General features: G+C 35.7%; 2 protein-coding genes across 2 annotated transcripts; both read right to left on the bottom strand.

The window, feature by feature from the left end:
- Window positions 1–1,472: 1,472 nt before the first annotated feature.
- On the bottom strand, window positions 1,473–11,733 carry LOC121410687 (cholinesterase 2-like). The gene is made up of 10 exons (XM_041602934.1): window positions 11,276–11,733; window positions 10,575–10,825; window positions 8,346–8,505; window positions 7,724–7,801; window positions 7,294–7,412; window positions 5,298–5,465; window positions 4,645–4,974; window positions 4,044–4,342; window positions 3,308–3,465; window positions 1,473–2,561 (listed from the first exon to the last, which is right to left on the bottom strand). The coding sequence occupies exons 1-10, from the start codon at window positions 11,373–11,375 to the stop codon at window positions 2,416–2,418; spliced, it is 1,809 nt and encodes a 602-aa protein (XP_041458868.1). The 5' UTR covers window positions 11,376–11,733; the 3' UTR covers window positions 1,473–2,415.
- Window positions 11,734–11,827: 94 nt separating this feature from the next.
- On the bottom strand, window positions 11,828–15,527 carry LOC121410688. Its single transcript, XM_041602935.1, has 2 exons — window positions 15,326–15,527; window positions 11,828–13,212 (listed from the first exon to the last, which is right to left on the bottom strand). The coding sequence occupies exons 1-2, from the start codon at window positions 15,363–15,365 to the stop codon at window positions 12,449–12,451; spliced, it is 804 nt and encodes a 267-aa protein (XP_041458869.1). The 5' UTR covers window positions 15,366–15,527; the 3' UTR covers window positions 11,828–12,448.
- Window positions 15,528–16,845: the final 1,318 nt, after the last annotated feature.

Raw genomic sequence — 16,845 nt, 5'->3', positions numbered from 1 at the left:
TTGGGACGTTGTTTCTGCAAGCTCCTTCGCTAGAAAAGGGGCATTATAAATTGGTTTAATTACTTGTAAGTTTTAGAGTAGAAGCAAGCGGAGGGCGAAAGAAAATGTTTGGATCATGCAGGCTGACAAGAAAAATCTTGCTTGTGAAATCGAGCCGAAAGCAGGAAATTTGTATTCGAGGGATCTCTATTAGCAACAAGTGAGCTTTGAAGAGAGAAAATGGTATTTAAGAGACCCTAGCAGCTCAAAGAATTATTAGGACATTATTATCTTAGTATTCACAAGTTAATAAACATAAATTCTCTCCCTTTCACTTCTCTTCCATTCTTTCTTAATCTCATCCCCCTGCTCCTCTCCCCCCACCCTCTCTCATTCACTACCTTCTATCATGTCTATATTGCTATCTCATTATCATGTCCACAGCACCGCAGCATGTTTCTTTTTTCGTCGCAATTACACATTCTCTGTTGTACAATAACTTCTTATGATATGGTATCTTCTTTTTTTTGCTTCATAATATCAACACATCCGCCTGTTATCATTCATTGAGCCAGACATAGTGGTTCAGCGGTAAAGCGCCTGCCTCCCGAATAAGTCGTGGATTCGATCCCTGACAGGCCGATACAAAGCCTTCTTAGAATAAAGAAGTGTAATAATAACATTATCGTGTTGTGCAGAAAGGGGTGGGAGAAGAATTATAAGAACTGACGTGGCTTCTCTGGGTCGATGAGAATTATTATAATGATCATAATCATTACTGTTCAAAACTCAATGTTCAGTAATCCAAATAAGTCATTTATGTCAATATATTTCCAGTGGTCATTTACCAAGTTCATGTTTAAAATAAAAATAAAAAGAGAAATGTTTTTCAACAATTCTTGTCTACGACTATTTGCCCCATATAAACGAGAGAATCGTTAGTTATCTTCTTATCATAGGTGAAGCAGACACATATTGCTGCTTCTCAGCGTTAAGAGATAAACTTCATGTACGATAAACATACTCATTTCAAATTTAAAGAATTTTGAAATAGGACCATGTGTAAATTACTAAATATAATGATGTTGATTTATCTGCAATATGTAGTTTCTTGACGGAATAATACAATTATATTGAGTGAAATTCTCAGAGGTTTGTATGACCCAAGTCCAGGCTTTACAAGAATTGTGCCCTATACTTCTTAAGTCAAATCGAGAATTCTTCTCCATTATCCACCATTAATACTGGTGATACCTATCAAATGAATTATAATAATATTTTTTTATGCACACACATTATATCATATTTTCCATTAATGCGTTGGAACATGCAGGCAATGAAGGTATGATATAGTATAGGGTCATCTCAATAAAAGAATACCAACAACGTTAAAAACAAAAAGTGCGTGTTGTTTAAGCCTGTCACTTTAAAAACAAGTTGTTTTTTTTTGTAATTGTTAAAACTTAAGAAAAAAATCTTGTTTAAAAAGTTTAAACAAAAGTTGTTAGAGTGACGGGTTTAAACAACGTGTTTAAAACAATTTTAATAGCGTTTTTACAGTGAACCTTTGGGTTTTGTGAGCGATAAGGGTTAATTTCCCCAAATGGACTAAAATCGAGCAACAGGGAACGTGGAAACCCAATATTTGTCTGATGATATTATAGCAAAAAAATCCCAGAGTTAATCGGAATACATCATAACCTTGATAGGACCTAATCAGTAAATTAGTTTTTGTACAACATTCCGCGTTTGAATAGGAATGAAACTTGACTTTCTACACGTAGATGTTTCAACATGTTCTAAGAGTTTCTGTATATCTTAAGCACTTGATTTTTTTGTGAAAGCACCCATATTTGGTCAATCACCATTATTTATTCATATAACTTTAATTATGAATTAATGAATATTTACCGCAATGCATTCAACACTATCTCTCAGATGTGATCCATAGTCATTTGCCATGCTTTTTTGTTGGACGTCACTTGTCTTTTTTCAATAGTCAAACCTCCACGATTCTAGCCTTTTATACATAAAATATAGATATTATATACACGATGATAATAAAAATTTGTGTAGGCCTACAAAACTAATTTTAAGTGAAAGAATACCAAGATTTGTTCTTTTAATTGCATTCACATGATGTTATTTTAACCATTGTTTTACCAATGCTCTTCATTATTTTAAAAGAATTTCATAAAAATTATGAAAATTTAAGATGATTCACATATCTTTCTTTTTGTTCTGTTACAATACAATTACATCGACAGGTATGAATAAAAGTGTTAAAATAATTTCCTTCAAAGCACTGAAATAAAAATGAAAAATGGTTTACAACCATGGTTCCTTGTGCAAAATGAATAATCATAATATCAAAGGTCAGTGGCCTAAAGCTTAAATGTCTGATTAATTAAACTACAATCAATTTCACTAAGCAAATCATCTTTCATTCCACCATATTTGCGGATGAGATCGTCTAATACTCTCCGTAATCCAGCTTGATGTCGACCATGAGGTGTGATTTTGGCGACGATATTGACCATGTCGACGAACTGAAGAACTCACGCTTGCCGAAGAAACGTCCCCTATGAACGGATGAAAAACCATGAAGGGGTTGTGAGGTGATTAGGTGTTGACACCTTAAAATGACAATTTAAATAAAAATATATGACCATTTCCCCATCAACACTGTATGAAGGAAGCAGGAGTTGCTTAAGTTGATCAAGAAGTGCGACCTGGAGCTATAGGTATATGGCCTACATGCAACTTCAAATGATAACTTAGGCCATACAATTACATACACCATGTAATGGTTGAAAAATCCAATGTTTCTTGAACAAACATCCATAAAATTTGCATTTACATGAACAAAATTGAATTTATACAAGAGTAAATAGGTTTGGAAGAAATAAACCCTTTCATACATGTATATCGCAAAATATTTATTTTCGATACCAAAAAGTCCTTTTAAACATGAGTTTTATCTTTGCAACTTGAGTATCATGGACTACAAGTATTTGTTTTTTTGTTTTTTTTTTCCTTTCACACCAAAGTAAATCAAGCGTTGAAAGGATAACCAAATGCTAATTTATTCGAGGCTTACCCAAGGTCGGAGCTTAAGATATTTCTTTCGGTCACGATATTCATTATTGCTTCATTCTTTTTTTTTTTACATTTTCCTTGCCTTCAACTACCATTTTCTCTAAGTTCTAAACATAATAATCACGCTGGAGCATTGTGCCATCTAAATTCCTTTTCTTTGGCATAGGTATACCTATACCTAGTGTTTTAGAGACATTACTGTGCAGTTCATGAACGCTAGGGCTCTCACCTGACAACTGGACTAAGGCAGGAAGATAAGAGTTCCAGAAATGGCACGTGTCTGCTCTAAGGGCTCGATCAGAAGGGAAACCTGGTTCCAGCTTCAGGTATTCCATATCGGGCAGGGTGAACCTAGACCAGTTAGGGTTACCTGCTGTGTTTGGATTTCTATAGGTTGTTCAGGAAGAAGACAAAATAAATATGACAATTAAAAAAGAACATGAATGTATATACATATGTAATTTAAAAAAAAAACAGGATGGGTTTGTGATAGAAAATTTAGGAGCAATTTATGGCAAATATGCAAAATGGCTGTAATTATCTATGAATCTGAAACAATTGTGTTTCCATACACTCTTCCCGGTATTTAGAAATTAATGAATAATATTGTAATCAACATTTACAAAGTGGATAAAGAAACCCATTTATTAATTTTGATAATCTCATCAACTACCCTGACACACATAGATATCAATTATAATAGCCTTGTTCTAAGAATTGTTAGAAGTCTATGTGCCATGCACGGTATAAGAGATCACAGACCCGGGCGAATAAAGGTACCGTAAACCCTCATGGTGACCATCTCAATGTTCGGATTCGGAATGGCGTTCAAAGAGCCTCGGATCTTACACATCAGTTCTTGAAGAATCACGCCCCCAATTTCGTGATACTAAACGCTATAACCTTTCGGCGTAAGTACGCGTATACCAATCACGCCAAAAATCTTGTTGTTTTTGTTTTCTCACCCTGTCTTTGCGAAGTTGATCCAGTAACTCATGACATCAGCCGTGAATAATTTTTCTATCGGAGGAAGTTGAGGGCGGCTGTCGCTGATATCGGGTATAAACGACCATCCAAAGATGAACTGGAATTCCTCTCCATGTGTGACGCCAAGCCATCCAGGTCCGATATCTCTTGAGGTAAGCTCGTATACAGAGGCAGATGGGACATGTGTCATGTGGTAAAGGTAAACATCCCCACCATCATATGTCGCAAAGGCACGACTGAGCGTGTCGGCTGGTGCTACAAAGGTTTGGTCTGTGATCTTCGCCATATTCATAAAACATAAACAAATATCACAGGATTAACCTTTTTACCGTTTTTTTCAGAGAAATATACATCCAATACAGTATTATGAAGTCATGGTTACGTAAAGGTTAATTACCACTCTCACTTTATGATGATACCCAGAGGGATGAAAAGGTATAGGATCACTAAAGAGTGTATATAGGGCCAGTTCATGGTCGTACATGTAGCTGTGTTATCTGCATGTGTCAACAGTAATGATGGAGATTAAAATGGCCTTAATGGCGGTCAACATTTAGATTATAATGAAAACAATCATACCTCTGCAACAAATGCGTCAAGGTAATTTGCTTCCGGGTTATCCACCTCTTTCCAATTGAGATACTCTTGATCAATCGACTTTAAAATGACGTCATTAGTTGGCCCGTACGTGTACCTCCCATGCCACGTGTCATACAAATCACGGTACATGTGTGGTTTTTCGTTGTTGTTGATATGTTGGGGAAACGCAGCCAAGGCCCAGGCAGTGCCCTCATCGTGGTTCGTTCCGATGATGATGTTGGTCCTTTTGAACTGTCCCGTTTGAACCAGGAGTTCAGGATGATCTGGGAGAAAGACACCATCTATCACTGGCGCCGAGAGGAAAATCATCTAGGAACAAGAGCAACGAAGGCAGTTATATGATTCCACGACCCTTTCGCAATGTTCAGCAGCCTTGAAGGCTTAATCTTCACACTATATATATATATTAATGAAGAATAGACACCTATTTTAGAAGTAAGGAATTGACAAATGTTTGGTGGCAGTGACGGCACGACAATTATCGGGTTTAATTGGGACATTGTGGGGCCAAGTACGGGGCAAAATACGGGCAGGTTAATAACATTAGAGCTTATGCATCTCTTGAGATCGAATAAAAGATAAAATAAAATTATTTATTCCATATACTATTAGAGTAGAGTAAATCCACTTACGGACAATGAACTAGCTAGGATCTGAGAGGTTGATTTGGTCCTCAAGCAAGAAATAAGAACTCTACTTGATGTTGTTGCGCATCCGAGCTTCTCCCCAACAAGATAGGCCTCCGCGCGGGCTCTTTCTTTATCATCTGTGTAAGCAAAAGGGGTTAATGTACTTCCACTCTGAAATATAAAGAAATTATGGAAAATGATTACAGACAATCTAAGAAATTATTTCAAAAACTCTGAAAACGATTTACAAGAATTCTAGAATCTAGATCATCAGTGCCCCCCCCCCCTCCCATCCGCTGGCAAAAGCAAAAACCGGGGGAACGGAGAAAAAGAGGGAGAAAGGAAGAGGAACGTAGTGGAGAAAGAAGAAATCATTGTACATTATGTTATATTACATAAAAAATATTTTTTCATAACTTTATGAAACATTTGCTCAGGGCCTATATGTTCATCGTTCCTGGTGCTCGCATTGTCTGTTTAATGAGATATGATAATCTGGTTGTACTAAAACATACCATGTTTAAAGTCAATACACCGGATATATTTACTCGCACTTCAAGTTATTATTGCTTTATGTAGTGGCATATGCTTATTTTTCATGATTACTTTAAGTGATTGCCCCCTTTGAGGTATGAATATAAAACATTTCACGCCCGTTCTTACGTTCGCTTTAGTGGATTGGTGGGATATGTCTGCTCTTTGTGAATTCCTAAAATCAGTCCTAAAGTTTTTCTTTTTTTCTGATCTGAATATAAAAAAAAATGTCAGCTCGCACTTCGCGCTCCCATCATTGATCAGTGAAACACGTACGGTCTTCGTGAATGTCTACAAACATCCTTGAAATACTCCCCTTCGGATCTGAATTTCCTGAATTTTCAGCTCGCGTTTCGCTCTCAAAATATTTGATTAGTGAGATGCGTATGTTAACCATATATACAATGACTATACACAAAAATGCTTCATATGTTTAAATGTAATTCTAACAAAATCAGCAAGACATTCACATTAGATGACTATGGTGAGGTGAGATATGTATACTCGTAATGGATTCCTAAAAAATAGTCCTTAAAATGTCCGTGTTTGGGGTCTTGAATATAAATAATTCAGTTCGCGCTTCGCGCTCACATTGTTTGTTTTGCGAGACAGATATCATAATTACAAAAATTTACTTTAATGTCCCTTTTTACATGTAGGTCGGAATATCAAAAATTTTCAGCTCGCGCTTAGCACTTGCATTATTTGATTCGTGAGATATATATCCGTTTAATGGCACAGTCCTTAAAATCTTGCTATTACATGTAGGTCAGTATACCTAGCAATTGAGCGCGCTTTGTGCGCCCACTAATTTGCTCGTGCCCCTCGATCAATGCCATGACCCACGATACGCCACTGGAGATCACTACACACTGATTATTTCAAAAATTGCAGAAAAAGACAAAAGTTTTTACAAAGTTCCAATTCCAGCTATTCCAGCTCCCCCCCCCCCCCCTCTCTCTATCGGTTTATCTGTATCTTTATATACAGTATTCTCTCAAGTTTAATATTATTTTATTTTATATAAAATTTCATATGAAAATATAACCGTGTTAGTTATAAATGGGAAATTTGACGTTGGACGTGAAAATGGGACATTGTAATCCCTTAATTTGTAACGATGAACGTAAAAACAAACAAAATAATGAAAAATTCGATGTGCGAACAGAAATTTGTTTGTATATCGACTTCAAACAGAAAATATTTTAAGCACTATTCATTTCTCTTAAACACGATATATAGTATAGTTCACTTCCAACTGGAACCGGATCATTTCAGTATATAAAGTCAGTATGAACGGTTAAAAAGGCAATGCTAATGCGAAACTCATGCAAATTGTTGTAGTGACGTGATTTTCTTTTAACTTTCTACCTCTTTCCTTATTTTATTCGCTTTTATTCATCCTATTCACGTGATGCCTATATACTATAATTATTGTAAATGGAATATGCATCAGTTAATTTACCTGCATGATGGCGTATTTATAGAGGTGTTGGCTGAGAGGTGAAAGGAGATGAAGTCCTATGCTTGTTGCCCCCGCACTTTGCCCAAATATGGTAACTTGAGTTGGGTCTCCACCAAAGTCTATACAAAAAAAAACAATCACCCTCATTATGGGCACACTGAAACATCCGAATGACAAGCTAAAAGTGTTCAAATGACCCGTGACTTTAAAATATTTCCTGCTAAACAATGGTGAGGCAATAGTTAAAACAAAATTGTTATCAGTTTTTAGTTACGTGTGAATATCATTGACATGGCAATATTATTGATTACAAAGAGGGGAAAATTTCCATTATTAGCGCGAACATTTTTTGGTGGATATTCACCTAGATTAGACAATATGCCAATTATAAATACCCGGCGGTTACTCCATTTTTTTAAATCTCACTTACTTGAAATATTGTCTTGGATCCACTGTAATGCCATGATCTGGTCCATCATTCCAAAATTTCCTGGAGCCGATTGGTCACCTGTTAAAATACAATAAGAACCATTGTATTTCCTTTTGGTTAATTATTCATGCGTCTTTCATTTCATAATTCAAATTTTTGAATATCTTCATCTTTTGTAAACATAAATTCATAGAAAATCAATTTGTCATAAAGAACACAAGACACTTTACAGAAATATTCGGGACTTTATAAGTCGATTATTTATCAAAGTGAGAGAATCAAATTATCCTGTATCGTGCTTTACAAGTAATAAAAAGTTAAAAATTCAAAGGTTTTTGTTATGATCACTAAAAAAGTTTGTTTCGAGGATTCTAGCTTTTGTCTATGATCCTTTGATCGTGTTGTTTGTCACATCACCTTAAAAAAACAACCTTAAACTGTAATTACTGTGCACTATTGCACTTATTTTCTCTCTTCTCTCTCTCTCTCTCTCTCTCTTTCTCTATCTAAATATATATATATATATATATATATATATTGCTATACGGTTGTTGTATTTCGACAAATGAATGGCACCAAAACTGCATCAATATTACCATCATCGTTTGATGGAGGAAGATACCTGTACTAAGAAAGCCAAACGGGCCCAGCCGATAGTTGAGTGTTACCACAATGACGTCACCGAAAGCAGCCAATGGGGTGCCGCCATACCAGAGACGCCCACCTGCGCCTGCGTTGTAAGCTCCTCCATGAATCCAAGCCATGACGGGCTTTAAATCGGACTACAGGTCAAAGAGTAAAATGATATCACATGAAATGGAACGGACGGAAAAGGGTAGAGGGGTGTGACACAAACATACACACACTGTTAAAAAAAACGCTGATTTTACAGAAAAAAATGAGGATTTTTTGCAGAAAGCAATAACAGAATCATTCTGTAAATTCATAAAACAGGATTTTTTCTGCAAGTTAACAGAACAGGTCTGTTTAAAAAGGGGAAAAGGGTGTTTTATTAAAGGAAATTTGTATGGTTCCATACACCAAATACCAATTTCCTGTAATTTTATATGATCTGGTAAGATTACAGGTGTACTCGAGAATCTGCTGAAGGAACTTCTTTTATTTTAAAGATAAATTTGTTAACAGTGCACCGTGTGGCGTACACAGCGTTTCTAAAAAAAGAGGAGAATATTCAATGATTTATTTTATTAATCACAATGATTGACAAATGTTATGTTAAGCTCAGAGCTTCGCTTCTCATCTTATGTAAGTCGTGTGATACCTACTTCACGCACGAGAGAGTATAAATAATTTGAAAAAAGGATACCCGAAAATCACTTAGCAGACTATTATTATGCGTCAAACTTTCAAAGTCAACAATCCGTTTTGTTGACGATCAACCATGCATAAAGTCTTTTGTTCACCATTTTATTGCGAAATGCAAAATATAATCTAGATTTGGTTAAAGCGGTGTCGAATGGGAAAAAATAAACATATTTTAAGTATCCCCCACCCCCTTGTAGATTGATCGCACGTTCTTTATTCAGAAAGTTATTTGCGTTGAATGATCATTTCACACTGGTAGCACTGATTTTAGATGGTCGATGTATCTTTAAAGCTATCCGACTTCCTACAAAATAGTACAGATCTTGATCAATATTTGTTGTTGATAAGAATGTTTTGACAATTCTGCTTTTTTTCAGGGTCAAGAAAAAATAGAGCATGTTATTCCATGTGTCCAGTTTACAAATTGATATACAAAGACAGTTATCGTGGTTATCATGCTACTGCTGATGATGCCGTATCGGCAATTTGTAATTTGTGGGACGTAAATTTGACCCAAATCACACTACGATTTCTGAATGATATTGGGAAGGCCCTTTTCAACATGTAAAATATTATGCATTATATTCTACAACGAATTTAAAATGATAAAAATATGAGAGCAATTACAAGCATAGTGACATTAATTTGTTATCCACTTATATAATATTGTTATTGTCCGTTCACCAAACGATGGCCCTTTTTAATATCTCTCTTTTCAGATTCAGATTCAGATTTTATTTCCAACAGAAATGACATGAAATATTGATACAAATCATTTTCATACAACAAATGTTTGCGATACAAATCATTGTCATTATAATTATATTCTAAAAAAGTCCATATATAAAGATATATACAAAATATGGTGCATTTTGTAGACAAATTATAATATATAATTTAAATAGAAAAAAGGGTATATCTGTGGAAATGGGAGATTCACTCAAAAGCATAGCTTGTATAATGTGAACCTCCCTCAAGTAAGAGAAATGACTGAGGAGAGAGAGGGGGAGACGCAATGGTTGCTAATTGCCTACGGAGACTTACTGAATAGATTAAAAAGAACAAGATAACCCACAGAAAAGACAAAACTAAAAAAGAGTAAAATTAAACGAAAGCTAAAAAAAAACATGTGACAAAAGGACCCCATACTATAGTATTGGGTCTTTCTTACCCAAGAAGCGAGCTTTCAATAGTCGTTTATGACAAAGACTTTAAGATTCTGCTTAACTCCGTAAAAATTACTAATATTCACCCTCATGTTGCCTACACGGACATCAATCGGTCCCCTTTTCGATATTTCAAATCATTTGTTTAATACATACATGTAATTGTAAATCTATAGACGCAAATGAAATGAAATACATATATGGTATAAACAAATAAAACAGAACTATTGTGTAAAAAAAACATTTTAACAAAAAGCAACGAAAAAACAATAGACGCAGCCAACGAAGTATGAGTAAATATAAAATATGAATCCACATTACTTTAAACAAGAAGGTAGGTAAGATAGTCCTTAACATACCATTGGGTGGGCCGCGTAAACATTGAGGTACAAGCAGTCTTCGTCCTTCCCAGACCGTCTCCCGGGCAAGATTTGGGGACATATCGGTCTGAAGTACGTAGCGTTCCACGTCCCTTCCCATAGTTTCTTCGGTTCTGGATTGGCGAAGCGAAGTTGGCCCGTGGGCGGTTCGGCGAACGGAATGCCGAGAAAGACGTCGACATCCTTGTTGATCCGTAGATATACATTCTCCGTGAGGTGGTCAGTGAAGCCTAATAAAGGGAAGGTTAAACAATTGTTTCAATTATTGCACTTACTTGCATCTATTTCAATAGTAATACAGGGATGCTAAAAGAATCCTTATCTGAAAATTAATCCTCATTTTGAAAAGTAACTGAATATACCAAAAGAGTCCTGAAAAGTAATTGCAGGAAAACTAAGCGGGATGTTAAATGAATAAGATTGGCCTACAAACTCATGATAGAATATGAAAAAAATTGAACGCGCATTTTTACTTCTTCAAAGTTCCATTAAGTATGTCCATACAGACATGTTAAATATATGTTTAACATGTCTTGTTAATTAAGACAACGAATCTTTCTAAAATACCATAACACCAGGGACAGTATTTCCATAACCACAGTGGTCTTGACTGCAGTGGAACACGTATTCTTGCAGATTTGCCAATGGAAAAGTTCATAGAATGATATAGAATATCTCACCTTCTACCGGTCCACCTGCAGTCTCCACGATGGGACCCGCCTTTGCTCGGGTGAAGAGACAAAGAGTCCACATGACAGCCAGAATATCGAGTACATCCATGATTAATGGTGTTATGATCGAGTGAGGAGAAACTGATTAATTTGTATGAATTTACAAATACAGAATAGTATACAGACAGTGACTGCTTATGTTTATATCTAGGACACTCTGCTAATGTTACGTAATGAAATATCGCTATTTACGAAAGAGAAACAATGACTTCGATACTATAAGGAGGTGGGGATGATAATCAATACGTTAATCCCTCAATTAAAAGATATGTTATCAATTATTTGTGTGTTTTGTTTGTTTTTTGTTCAGGTCAAATAGTTGACAGATTTATACTTGGATTCGAAAAAAAAAACGACTCAAGGGTAAAAAAGGTGCAACTTTGCATATTAGCAATGACTCAAAAGAAGCGCCATTTACAAGTGTAAAATTGCACTTTAAAGGTAATCCCATTCATTGTGACAATGGAGGTGACGAACATTCATAATAAAGAGTCCAAGCTGTCAAGTGTTTTCCAACAAATTTATTATAGTTAAGTAATTTTCGACAATTTCTTTATCGTTTTGAATGACAAACTACAATGTATTCATGCACAATTAGCCTATGTAACTATGCACATTCTCACGTAGACGTCCTATGCCTCAAAATAATTATGAAAATATTAATTAATCGTTACTTCGACGGCACAATCAAATTGGAATTTTATTAACAACAAAAGCTAAGTGTCTTTTTAATTCCTTTATGAATATTTATTTCAGAATAACAGGCGGCACACTTATGAAGTTTTTTTTTACAAAGATCAAAGGTTTGGAGCGCACAACATCCATTATTCCATAGAGACAAATCGTCCTTCACCTTATTAAGGAGGTAGCGTTGACATAACGTACTGCCGTCGGACCGCCTGCTATTTGCTTTGACCACTTTTTTCCATAATGGTTCTTCAGGTAAGTAAAAGCTTACCAAAGAGGCCGTTCGTCGATATAGTAAATGGTCTTAACATTTCTCGTCAATTTTTCCAAATGCAATGAGACGAAAACAAGTAAGACTTACAGTAGTTCAAAATTGCCCCAAAATATACCCTTATTACTTTGTGAATAGTTGTCACAAAGCCCACAGTTGCATTTTTAAACTCTGTCTGCACTCATTTCATATTTCGTCAGAGCAAATTCGATTTTGTTGGCAATGTCATTAAGTTTCGGCAGTACGCTTAGTATGCCCGTATAGTACGCCATCTCTTGTTCAGTCTCAAATATCTTATTGGCCTGCTCGCCGACCTCCGGATGGACAAGTCTGACAAGGTTGTTATTCCGGTCCAGAAGTATAGTCCAGGCACCAAGTAAGGCCTCTATCTCACCCAGCGCTCTCTTTTGCATATCGGTTTCGACAACATTATTCGGTATTTTCTGAAGCTTCGTGACGATGTTCATTTTGACATGTTGCCGAAAAAGTCGAAAGTTGTGGATATTTTTCAAGAACGTTTCAATGATTTGACAGTGAGCTTTGTGTTGGCTGATAGCCGGATCCTCCCTCCTTGTAGACGATGCTCTGGTTCTTACAGGTGTCGATTCTAGTCGATTTCCAATTACTTCAGGGCTTAGTCCAGTTGCGGATCTTACAGAAGTGGTTCCACAGGTAACGGCGTTATCTATCACGCTGTTCTCTGGACTTTTCTCTTTATAAAGTGCAAGATCGTCTTCCATGTTCTGGAGTGTCAGTACCGGGATATCGTCATAGCTTACCGGGAAGATTACCTTCAGAGCTCGGATGAAATACTTCCTACCTTTCTCAAACTTGCTAATGGAGATGAGTGCTGCACTCAGTTGATCACGGTAATATACATGAAGCTTCTTTACCAGGGTGAAGAACTTCTTCCTTTCTTCCGCCATAACTGCAAAAAAAAAGAGTGAAAGAATTTCAGGACAATAAAACAGCAAACGTTTTTTTTTAATTCATCAAGTGCATGCTGCCTCATAATAATTTTCTAGAAGCGATTCTTTACATTGTCGTACGGGGAAGCAAGGGGGCATTTGCCCCCCTTAAATTGTCAAAACTTGCATTTTTAATGAAAATTTTCACAAAATTCACCATACGTGCGCACGTGATCTTTCAACTTCATTGCAGAAATTACCAAGCCCTTCTACATGACATGCTCGGTCGCTTCGCTCTCTCACTTTTTTTTAGTTTCTTTGAAAAAAAAGATACGCGTCCTGCCCCCAATTTAAAAAAAAAATGTTCTGCATATACGGCCATGCTGCAGTATGTAATTTTTCTACCATCCTTCTTTACATTCATGCGTCGAATGAGACTCCACAGTTCATTTTCTTGTTAATGCCTAATTGAAAATTACAATGTAAAAGAACGTGCATAATTGTAAACAGTAAGGAGCTATATATTGGATTTATATAAGTTGTGTTGTCCATTGGCTAGTATGGTTATGAGAATCACTTTTCTCTTGTATGTATTTACATTAATTCACATCTCACGTTGCAAGAGTGTGTCGAGAAAATGTGCTTCTCTTCTGCAATAAAGAAGGGAATCTAATTAACCACGTGATTGTTTAGAATGTGCACACGATGAGGAGGACAAATAACAGCGAACCTTTATTCTCATGATCAACTTTCTAATAAGCAACAATGAAACATCTAGCAGCTCTACTTACGCTAAACCATACATGTATATATTCATTATTATTTTTTATTATTTTTAAGGAAAGTATCTCATCCTTCGACGATATTCAAGATGGCAAATACGAAAAGTGATTCGGGAGAATTCGTGTCTCCACTACTATTTGCTTAAAGCGAGGCCGTTCCTCTGTTCCATTGCGATCTCAGTATCGCCCTTCGTGTATCTACATGATGTTCACATTAACAACACATCTAAATAGACTCTTTTAAACAAATACAAAACAGCATAGGACCAAGCAAACAGGCTTGAGGGCGTCCTCAGACAAAAGTGTTTGCACTAATGACTGTCGTCTTGGGGTGATGGGATTAGGATATTTCAAGCACCATTCGTCATAGACTAATCATTCAATACAAATAGTGAAACCATGTCCTGTAAATGTCCAGAAAGTTACTTCCCTATAGCAAGTAATATGTTGTATTCACATTACTTGATAGTGCAATCCCACCATGCTCATGTACTAAATCAAATTTTTAAAAATCTATTCTAAGGTAATCCGTGTGAATTATAATGCAGACCAAGAACAAATTAAGTAACAGGTAAACCAATCATAAGGTTTAACAAGTGGTAGACTTATATACCATGTGTAGTAACCATGGTAGCCATGAGTCTAAATGTTTTATATGTTACCCCTCATTTGCTGAGTTTTTTATGCCCTTTAGGCTCAGTTTCAAATTCGAGTTTCAAACCAGCAATATTTCGCAATTAATTTGATAAATCAAAATATCATGATAGCTTTTTGATACCCCCCAAAAAGAAGAAGAAGAAGAAACCGAATATAAAATAATAACAATATAAAACTGAGTGATTGTTTTTTAGAATCAATTATATTTTCATTGTCGATAACATATTCTTTATATTTAATGTTCAACTATTATTGTGTTTAAATGATTTATAAACCATGGAAAACAAAAACATTTATACAAAATAGACAAAGCGATTTGTGAAAAAAAAACTTCCATATAAAATAATTTTGACAAAATTCACCAGAGCATAATTTTACCATCTATGTAAATACTGGCAAATCTATTGACAACAGTCATGTTTTAAATATTTTTCTATAGTTTTACCACGAAACTATTTATTTTTTTAATATACTAAATAGTGAAGGTGCTAAAAGAAAGGTTATATTTTTGTTACAAACAAATTATTTATACATTCCATTCTGCATATAAATGGAATAAGGCCTGTATATATTGTTTAAATGTAGAAATTCTGTTACATTAAAATAATGCGCTCAACCGGTTAACAACAGATGTTGGGGCAATGTCAGATGGCCCCAAATAATGATCTTAAATAGTAATTCACGTTCTACTTACTTTTTTCTTCTCCCAGTTTGATATTTCTCCGACCAAACATGATTATTCAATCATCTCCGTTTAACTTTAGAAAATATACACATCCTTAGAAATGGAATCGCGTGTGCTTTGACACATTGACGATGATGGTAGTAAAGCTAATGAGTTAACGCCACCCACAACAAGTTTAACAACTCAAGGAATCCTTTCTCAACACTGTCTTATGTCTGATACACCCTTAATTGACTACGTCGCCCTATCGCATAGTCAGATCTTTTCATTCTCTTCAAAGGTCGGAGAATCCCTCTTGATGACAATAGCATGGGATACTGCTTGGGTCAATCAAAGCACTCGAATAAAGAGAAAAATATCGATCGCATTGGAGCAGACTTTGATTTGTTTGTGTGCCTAGTGTAGGGAACCAATGGATTCGTAACAAGACACTAATGGGGGAAGATTGGCAGCCTTGATTAAAAGGTTGCGATGCCGTTGAGTGAATAGAAAGTGCGACATTCCTTGTTGCAGGTAAGAAATTTTTCATTTGATTGTGTCTAACATGACATGATTACGATGGTAGTGGCCAGATATGGTTTTTGTTCACTCCTCGTTAATATAATTTCACGTACCATGATACGCCATCATTAATAGCTGCATGTACCGTGCTCGGTATAATACGCAAGAAACAATTTATTTTAAACAAACGGACTTTCACCGTTGTAAGTCAATCACCTTAGCAACAACGGTATCACTTCTTTTTTTTTCTTTCTTTCTCTAAGTAAAGAATAAATTCAGTCTGATACAACCTTAGTCAAAGAAATGTTATTTTCCATTAAATAAATCATCTCACAGTCATGCTGATATTCATTTGTAAGATTATAGGTGATAATAGGGTGTAGGTATTTTTCTTGAAGATGAGTAGAAATATATGGAGACGTCATTCAACATGTTCGAGTCGCTATTTCCTTTTTTGTAGTTCGATAAAAGAGACAAGTGCAAAATAAAACTGAAAGAGCACTTGATATAGTCAGAGTATAATCTTGACCGTTCAACACCATGTTTTCTTACAAGATTTGCCTATTGTTTTGATTCATGTTTGCATCTGTTGTGTCTATTTACAAAGTGTACTCGTCTTCGGAGCAACAAAGTTATTGACTATTTATTTACCACAGTTACGAGTCTCTTGCAAAGTCAAAGCGTCAAAATATCGGACTGAATCATGTTTGCTGAGCACTGTTTCTGAAGTGGTCCATGTCAATAAAATGACGCTACTAGGGGTACAATAGATGTCTGTCTTTTAAGAAAATCAGACCGTCGACTGCATTGGGTTAGGTAGGTAAGGTTAGGTACGAAAGGATTTATATCATAATTATACTCAGACAGGGGACAAGCGACATATTTTGTTCTTATTTATCAAAGGGGGAATATATAGTTACACAAACTTTACCTTTATTTTAAAATGCTCTCCTCGTTTCTCCCTTTTTTTTGTTTCTTTTTTCAACTTCTTAAAAATCATAAGGGCCGTCACCCCTACCCCCAGTGAA

Source organism: Lytechinus variegatus, chromosome 3 (assembly GCF_018143015.1).
Source record: "Lytechinus variegatus isolate NC3 chromosome 3, Lvar_3.0, whole genome shotgun sequence".
Classification (NCBI taxonomy): Eukaryota; Metazoa; Echinodermata; class Echinoidea; order Temnopleuroida; family Toxopneustidae; genus Lytechinus; species Lytechinus variegatus.
The sequence above is the reverse complement of the archived record's forward strand: the minus strand, read 5'-3'. Positions and strand labels throughout refer to the sequence as shown.